This window comes from Myotis lucifugus, unplaced genomic scaffold (genome assembly GCF_000147115.1).
Source record: "Myotis lucifugus unplaced genomic scaffold, Myoluc2.0 scaffold_3203, whole genome shotgun sequence".
NCBI lineage: Eukaryota > Metazoa > Chordata > Mammalia > Chiroptera > Vespertilionidae > Myotis > Myotis lucifugus.
Genome location: NW_005874251.1, coordinates 1 through 8,733, shown reverse-complemented (window position 1 = coordinate 8,733; position 8,733 = coordinate 1). Strand labels below are relative to the sequence as shown.

The window sequence follows — 8,733 nt, the reverse complement described above, 5'->3', positions numbered from 1 at the left end:
CCCAGTCACCATCGCCATCGCCATCATCATCACCATCACCATCATCACCATCACCATCACAACCATCACCATCACCATCACAACCATCACCATCACCATCACCATCACAACCATCACCATCACCATCACAACCATCACCATCACCATCACAACCATCACCATCACCATCACCATCACCATCACCACAACCATCACCACCACCATCACCACCATCACCATCACCATCACCACCATCACCATCACAACCATCACCATCACCATCACCATCACCATCACCATCACCACAACCATCACCACCACCACCACCATCACCACCATCACCATCACAACCATCACCATCACCATCACCACAACCATCACCACCACCATCACCATCACCACCATCACCATCACCATCACCATCACCACCACCACCACCATCACCACCATCACCATCACCACCATCACCATCACAACCATCACCATCACCATCACCACAACCATCATCATCACCACCATCACCACAACCATCATCATCACCACCATCACCATCAACACAACCATCACTGCTTCCAGGAACAGCGAGGCCGAGACCCAGCAAGTGCCCACCACCCCCACCCCAGCGCTGCCAACACCAATCCCAGCACCAAGGGCAGCGGTGTAGGGAGCGGAGGCCCGGCTGGCCTCACATCAGTGGTGCCTGCAGCGGAGATAAGAAGGTCATGCACCGAAGGTTTTAGAACCAGTAACGTGGTTCAGTGTAAGAAATGGATATGGTTCCATCGACAGGAACGACACCAAGGCAGATGAGTTTGTACACCAGACTCCCATCAAGAAGAATAACCCCAGGAAGTCCCTTCGCAGTGTAGGCGCTGGAGAGGCTGTGGCGTGTGAAGCTGTTGAGGGAGAACAGGTGCGGAGGCAGCAGATGGCACAGCCCAGGTGGAGTTCCAGCGCCAGGCCGTCACTGTGCGGCAGACCATGGCCGTCATAGACGGTCTCCACGTGGCAGGGCCCTCCCCAAAATGAGCAGCAGGATTCCCAGAATGGTGAGAGGGGGAAAGAATGAGGGGTCGAGAGGCTCCCAAAGGCCAGGCCCGACAGCGCTGGCCCCCACCTTACCACACGTGGAACCTCTGGGGGCGTGGACCACAGCATTCCAGCCCCCCTGTGCAGGGAGCAGGGGTGGGGGGTGCTGACCACCAGGGTGCAGGAGAAGAAGGCAGACCAGTGAGGAAATGTATGGGGCTATGGACCACGATGCTGCAGGGCTCTCCTCTTCAAAGACTAGAGCAGTGGTTCTCATCAACTTTGGCTGCACATTAGAATCCACCTGGGAATCTTTTTAAAACCCTGATTTCGGGGCCTCTCCTCCCGAAATTCTGTTTCTTTGTTATGGGGTGGGGCCACAACGTTAATAACAAAGAAACAGAATTTCCGGAGGATGGGGCCCAGAAATCAGGATTTTAAAAAGATTCCCAGGTGATTCTAATGTGCAGCCAAGGTTGAGAACCACTGGCCTAGAGGACAGCAGTGAAGAAGATAAGGAAAACCAAGGAGACGAGACCCAAGGTCAGCAGCCCCCTCAACGTCGGTACCGGTACCGCTGCAACTTCAGTTACCCACGCGCAGAAAACCCTGAACCACAAGATGGCAGAGAGACAGAAGCAGCTGGTCCAGCAGCTGAGAATTCGTCCACTCCCGAGGCTGAGCAGGGTGCGGGGAGGGGGGGTGTGTGGAAGGGGGGCTGAGTAAAAGTGCTGGCTACCATCTCTACCATCAAGAAGAAATGAATATGAAATTCCAGCAGTCAGAAATGGACAAAAGATTGGAGCTGAAGACCTTAAGTGCTCGCTTTTTGCCGTTGAACAGATAACTAGAAGGATGTGCGTTGTCTGTGCAGCAGGGGTTTTTATTATTTTTGTCTGAAGACATCTCTTTTAGATAATGACAATGTGTTTTTCATGGGGGAAAAAGCCTGGTTTTTTTTCAATATACCTTTAAAGGTTTTAAAATTGTTTCATATCTGGTCAAGCTGAGATTTTTAAAGAACCTCATTTTTAATTTGTAATAAAAGTTTACATCTTGATTTTTTCAAAAAAGTTAACAAATTGCAAGCACCTGCTAATAAAGGTCATAAATAATTAAAAAGAAAGAAAGAAAGAAAGAAAGAAAGAAAGAAAGAAAGGAAGGAAGGAAGGAAGGAAGGAAGGAAGGAAGGAAGAAAGAAAGAAAGAAAGAAAGAAAGAAAGAAAGAAAGAAAGAAAGAAAGAAAGAAAGAAAGAAAGACTAGGAGGCGGGTTCTTGGCTAGTTTACAAAACAGGAAGGAGCCAGAGCGCTTGGAAGGCAGTGAGGTCTGAGCGTCTCAGGACCTCATGAATTAATATGTGTGAAGTAGGACAGTGTCTGGCCTGTACTGAAAGTGCACCAAATGGTAGCTCTCACTGCATGTGCGTGAATGTGGGTCTGCCCACGTCTGAGTTACCGCTGAGCCTGTGGCTGTCTTCGTTACTGTGAGAGAAGCTGTACAGCTATTTAAATGACCCTGCTGGGTGTTTGAAAGCCCGCTGGCACTGCACTCTGGTCTGGACGAAGGTCCCTTTGTATACAGCTGTTATCCAGATGTCAGCTGAGGTCACGCTGGCCGTGAGCACCCTCTCTCCTGTGCCCTCAGGAAGTCCAGCGCCCTCCCCACCATGTCTGTGAGTTCTCCAGGCCTCCCTCCTCAGGCCCGAGTCCCTGCAGGGCTGAGTCCTGCTCTCATGCACCTCTCCTAGGGCTGTCCCTCTCCTGGGACCAGCCCACAGACCCCTGGACCTCCCCACCGTGTGTGGTCTCTGTGTGGGCACCAGATTGCCTGCAGGTCTCCCACAGGGTGCTGGTTCCAACACAGGGTGCTGTTGTCAGCCGATAAAATTAATTTTTTTACCCTAGCAGACTTCGGATAAAATTGCAGTAAAGTTTCTAAGGCTTCGGAGGGAACCCTTGAATGCATGTTACAGATCATGCAAGGAAGGCCTTAGAACAGTACCAGACAGGGCTGTTTTCTCAGGGAAACTGCACTTTGCATTTGTATCGGTTACTGTTTGCTATGTAACAAACTGCTCCAAGACCTACTGGCTCCAAACAACATTTTTTTAAATTGTCACAATTCTGTGAGTCAGCTGAGCCGTTTTCTTTGAGGCTGGGACTGAATACGTTGGGATGGCCATGTCGTGTGTCTGGCTATTGGCCCCATGTCCCCTGGGTGGCGGGGAGGCACTGGCCGCAGTGCTGTCGCTGTCCAGCAGGCTCGCCTGGGCTTATGCAGTGGTGGTGGCTCAGGGTTCCCACGAATAGTCACAGAGGGAAAGTGACGATACACAGGCACTTTTTAAGACTCTGCTTGTGTAATGTTATTGAGGTCCTATTGGCCAAAGCAAGTCATGTGGCCAAAACCAGAGTCACTGTGGGAGAAGGGACTGCCCACAGGAGAGGAACGAAGGCAGCCAGTTTTGCAAAGGCCACCACAGGATTGGAACGAGGAGGTCATAATGGAGGGGATGGGCCTGTCGAACACGGGTGTTTGGGGCTCCTTCTTCCCTCTTGAATTGCAAACTTGAGGGCAGAGCCTGCCCTGGGGCCTCGAGCTCCCTCTTCTAGTACGTGGTGAGGGCTGGTATTGGCCAGGTGGCACCTGTCCTCACCGGACGCTGCGCCCTCCCATCTCGGGCCTGGTGCTTGCTAAGACGTTACCAACATTTGGTCGCACGTCTCACGTACATGCGCCTGCTCCCAGGTGCCAGAGTGCCGCGGCTCTCTGGGAGGGTGACGGCTCTCCTGTTGGTGTGGCTGGTTCTTCCCCCTCATCTCGGCTTTCTCCTTTCTGACGTGTGACCTCCTTTCTTTGCATTTGCAGGCTAGGGCTTCCTTCCCTGCTTTCATCTCAATTCCGCTTTTCATCATCTCAGTTTCTGCCTTTCTTCTGTCTTGGTTTTTCTTTCTTTTTCTCTCCTCCCCTCTCTTCCCTTCCTCTTTCCCATATATGGACAATGATTGCACCATTCCAGTGGTGTTAATCTCCTCCAACCTTGGGTTACCCAAGGCCCCCTGAAAGTATCAAAGGATTCGGGGGGAGGTAAGGGGTGGAAGAACTGAGTAGAGCCTGCAGCAAGTAATCTTCTGAGCCCTCAGCTCAGCTTTAAAAAAAAAAGTTGTTGGTTTGGTTTTTTTTTTTGAAGAGAGAGAGGAAGGGAGAGGGAGATCGAAATATCAATGTGAGAGCTAAACATTGACTGGCTGCCTCCTGCATGTCCCCCTACTGGGGATCAAGCCCACGACCCAGGTATGTGCCCTGACCGGGAATCCAACCAGCAACCTTTTGTGCACAGGATGATGCCCAACCAACGGAGCCACTCCAGCTAGGGCCCAGCTCAGCTTTGACTTGTTTCATACCTTAACCTTCCACGGAGGATGTTTGACAAAGAATTCCACTGCCCCAAGGGAAAGTTTGCAGAGGTTTTGCATGGACACAGCAGCGGTTATGACAGGCTTAGCGTTAACCAGTCTGTTGAGATAAGAGGCATCTCAGGAGAACCAGGGCCAATGGCTTTCAGCACCGAGCAGGTCTATCATGACGACAGGCGCTTTGGAGAGCATGCAGGCTGCAAGGCTCAGAGGCAGGAGGACCAGCTGGCCATGGAGGCTGAGGCTGGAGGAGGTAGCATCTGGGTGCAGTGGAGAGACTGGGGCTGGTGCTGAGGTGCAGAAGCAGCTGGAGTGGTGACGTTCTGAGGGACAGTGACTGATGCTGGGGAAATGTCCCTAGTCCGAAGCAGCTGGAGAGACAGGCAGGGTGTGCTTTGGCAGAAGCTGTCGTGGGTTCTTCTTGTGGTTCCTCAGTCACTAACTGCTTTCTCAGCATGGAGAGAGTTAGGGGCTGGAGGTCAAAGCTGTAGGCACAGAACCTCACACAGGCGTGGAGGTCTCGGGGCCTGAGATCAGGACTCAGGGTGTGACAGAAAGATGCATCCACGCAGGCCTGCAGTTGAGACCAGGGCCACTCCCACCACTGGCCACAGAGATGGTACATTGTCCCTAATGCTGTTTGCTGCCAAAGCTGGCTGCCTTTCTGCATGATTGCAACATTTGTGGTGGTGTTTGATTCAATGTGAAAGCAAACTTGACCCCGGAGAAGGGCCATCAAAAGTATATTGTTAAGTGATTCTTAACCTCTTCTGGATGGTCCCCTTCGGGAATCTGACAGGAGCCGGGCCCCTCCCACACGTGCCCCCACAGTGCGGTCAGTGTGTGCAGGTGTGTGTGGGTAGACATGTTCTCACTGCACAAAGGCACCATCTTTGAGGGGCTCAAAATATCTTTATTTTGGCAAATTTCCAGCAGAGGACAATCAAGGGTCTCATTCTGTCACAGGTTGGTCTGTTACAACAGCGGGCGGGTCTGTGATGATGACAGAGTGACTTGTTCTGGTCTGTACAGAGGTGTCCCATGATCTAGCCACAGGGTTGTGCTTACTTTGTTGCTCTACATGTGGACATGACTTTCCCTAAGAGAATGGTCCTGTCTACCTGTGTAGACCTGTGTGTCCCCTGTGAGTGGCTTTGTGTCCACCATAGATGGCCAAAGAGCCCTCCATGGCTGGCCAAGAGTCCCCTGTGGCTGAGTGAGTGTCCCCTGTGGGTGGCTGAGTGTCAGGCCATGCAAGGCTGAGTGGGTGCTGTGGGGGGCCCAGCATTTCTGTGGGAATGGTCACATGTCTGCCCTTGGATGATGGGGTGACACTGTGGTTCCCTCTCTGCTCTCTGACCAGTCTCGGCTCCCCCAGTCCCTGCTGCTTCTCCGTGAGGCTCTGGGGTGCCAAGCCCAGAGGGTGTGTTTGGGGGACCTGGGACCCAGCCGGGGGACACCACGACAGGAGCCCAGGTGGTTGTAGGGGTGACCTGCTCTCTTTGTCCCCGCCAGGCTGAGGCCCCGGAAAGAGCAGGGCACGTACGCACTGTCTATGATCTACGGGAAAACCGTGTACCACTACCTCATCAGCCAGGACAAGGCCGGCAAGTACTGCATACCCGAGGGGACCAAGTTTGACACGCTCTGGCAGGTGAGCCGCCCGCCCCCCGATGTGAGGGAGCCGCCATGGCGAGGTGCTAGGCTCCTGGGAGGAAGGAGCCTGGCCCTGACGCCCGCCCCCTGCAGCTGGTGGAGTACCTGAAGCTGAAGGCGGACGGGCTCATCTACTGCCTGAAGGAGGCCTGCCCCAACGCCAGCGCCAGCGCCAGTGCAGGTGCGCGGGGCCGCCGGGCGGGGCTCGGGAGACGCTGGCCCTCAGCCCCTCACCGCCCTTTCTGTTCCCTCAGGGGCCGCTGCTCCCACCCTCCCCGCCCACCCATCCACGTTCACCCATGTGAGTCAGCCAGCATCTCAGAGTTGGGGTCTCTGGGGCGGAGCTGGTATGGGGGCTACGGGTCCTGTTCCCAGGGCGAGGCTGGGGAACGGGAGGAGGTGCCCCATTACTGTCCCTGGGAGTCCTCAGAGGATATGGGTCTCATGAGGGGCTGGTGCCCTCAGCTTGGGCCCTACTAACCCTGTGGCCCCATGACCTTTAGCCTCAGAGACGGACCGACACCCTCAACTCAGATGGATACACCCCTGAACCAGGTGAGCTGGCAGAGGCGGGGGTGTGTGATGGGTTTGGTGCCGGCTGGTGGCAGATCCCCGGCTGGCTCTGGGTGTGCTCAGGGAGACGGGGGCCTGTCCCGGCCCGTGGCAGTTGGCTTGGTTGGCCCTGATCACACACTGTGCCATCTGCATGGGCACGCCCATCACGCCCACCTGTGCATGTACATGGGTGTGTGCAGACGTGCAGGGGAGAACCCGTGGCTGTGCCTGGATGCCCAGGGCACAGACACATTCGTTAAGCACCTGCTGTGTGCCAGTTACACTCCGAGCTCACTGTGCACACGAGCTCATTGGATCCTCCTGGCATACTATGGGAGGCGGTCACAGTAATTCTCAATTTATAGACGAGCCAGGAGGGAGTAACTCTCCCAGGCCACACAGTAGGCAGTGGGGGGGCGAGACTGGACCCAGGCAGACAGGCTCCCGAGGCCACGCTCCTAAAACGCCCACTGCTGATGCTTGTGTGTTGGACGTGTGGATGCAAGCCTCCCCATGTATGTGCTCAGAGAACATACATGGTTGTGTGTGCACACAGAGGCTCATCTGTGGAGCCCTTGTAAACATGGCTGCCTGGTGCCTACGGAGACGCGGGCGGGCACAGACGTAGGTGCATACATGTCAGTGCACACACAGGCATAGGTGTGCACATTCCACCTGGCATACTAACAGTTACTCAGGCAGACATGGGTGGGAGTGTACATGGATGCATAAGTGTGAACACACAAGGGCACGCATGCTTATATGTGCACAGTGGTGCACGAGCCTTTGGGGTCCAGTTGGACGGGACTTCCCAGTGCACCCACAGATGGGACCAGGAGTGCACACATGTGCACACACACACGGACCCACGCGCCTGTACATGCTCTAGGTGGTACGCCCCTGTCCACGGTACATGCCTTGTGGGCGCTGAGGCTCCCTGCCCTCCCATCCCCTGCCCCCTCCCTCCTCTTGACTGGGAGTGCACGCCTGTGTGTGCCCAGCCCGCCTAGCGTCCCCAGAGAAGCCGCGGCCCCTGCCCATGGACACGAGCGTGTACGAGAGCCCCTACAGCGACCCCGAGGAGCTCAAGGACAAGAAACTCTTCCTGAAGCGCGACAACCTCCTCGTAGCTGACATCGAACTTGGTTGCGGCAACTTTGGCTCCGTGCGCCAGGGCGTCTATCGCATGCGCAAGTACGACTGCTGGTGCAGGGGGCCATCCCCGGCCTGCGGAGAGGGGGAGCCAGGAGGCGACATCAGTTTGCCTGGAAAACAGACCCTGGGGGAGGACCTCGCCCTTGGGGACAGCACCTGAGGGAGTGAGAAGCAGCGGGAGCTGTAGAGGGGCCCCCTGAGCCCCTGCGTCCGCCCGTCATTGGATGCAGGCTGCCCAGGGGGGAGTGCACCTATGAATGGAACTGCTCTTTGCAGTGAGGGGCGGTTCCGGGGAGGACTTGGCCGTGCACTGCCCCGCCCGCACTCCCGGCAGCCAGGGATGAGTGCCTGGGTCTGCAAGGGAGATCTGGGTGGCAAACCACAGCGTCCACTACACAGTCCAGGGAGAGGGAGCAGGTGGGGGCACGAGGGGCTGAGCAGGGCCGCACTGACTCGTGTGCGCCTTGGTTGGGCAGGAAGCAGATCGACGTGGCCATCAAGGTGCTGAAACACAGCACAGAGAAGGCGGACAAGGACGAGATGATGCGCGAGGCGCAGATCATGCACCAGCTGGACAACCCCTACATCGTGCGGCTCATCGGCGTCTGCCAGGCGGAGGCCCTGATGCTCATCATGGAGATGGCGGGCGGCGGGCCGCTGCACAAGTTCCTCACCGGGAAGAAGTGAGCGGGCTGCGGGGCGCTGGGACGGGGCGCGGGGCGGGGCGCGTCCTGTCCACTCACGGGTGTGCTCCACCTGCGGGCACACACTCACTCTATTATTACATTTTTGTTTATTGATTTGAGAGAGAGAGAAGGGGGAGAGAGGCAGAGAAATCGATTTGTTGTTCCACTTGTTCATGCATTCACTGTCTGACTCGTATGTATCCTGACCGGGGATCGAACCTGCAACCCTGGTGTATTGGGATGATGCTCTAACCA

The 8,733-nt window shown here is 55.6% G+C and overlaps 1 protein-coding gene and 1 pseudogene across 1 annotated transcript in view; both read left to right on the top strand.

Moving 5' to 3' along the window:
- Positions 1–1,935, top strand: part of LOC106695807 — a 2,146-nt pseudogene extending 211 nt beyond the window's left edge.
- LOC102418755 (tyrosine-protein kinase ZAP-70-like) overlaps positions 1–8,479 on the top strand; it is a 16,398-nt gene extending 7,919 nt beyond the window's left edge. The window contains 6 exon segments of the mRNA XM_014450684.2: positions 5,942–6,080; positions 6,176–6,263; positions 6,337–6,383; positions 6,586–6,637; positions 7,639–7,831; positions 8,269–8,479. Of these exon segments, the coding sequence (XP_014306170.1) occupies positions 5,942–6,080; positions 6,176–6,263; positions 6,337–6,383; positions 6,586–6,637; positions 7,639–7,831; positions 8,269–8,479 (730 nt within the window).
- Positions 8,480–8,733: the final 254 nt, after the last annotated feature.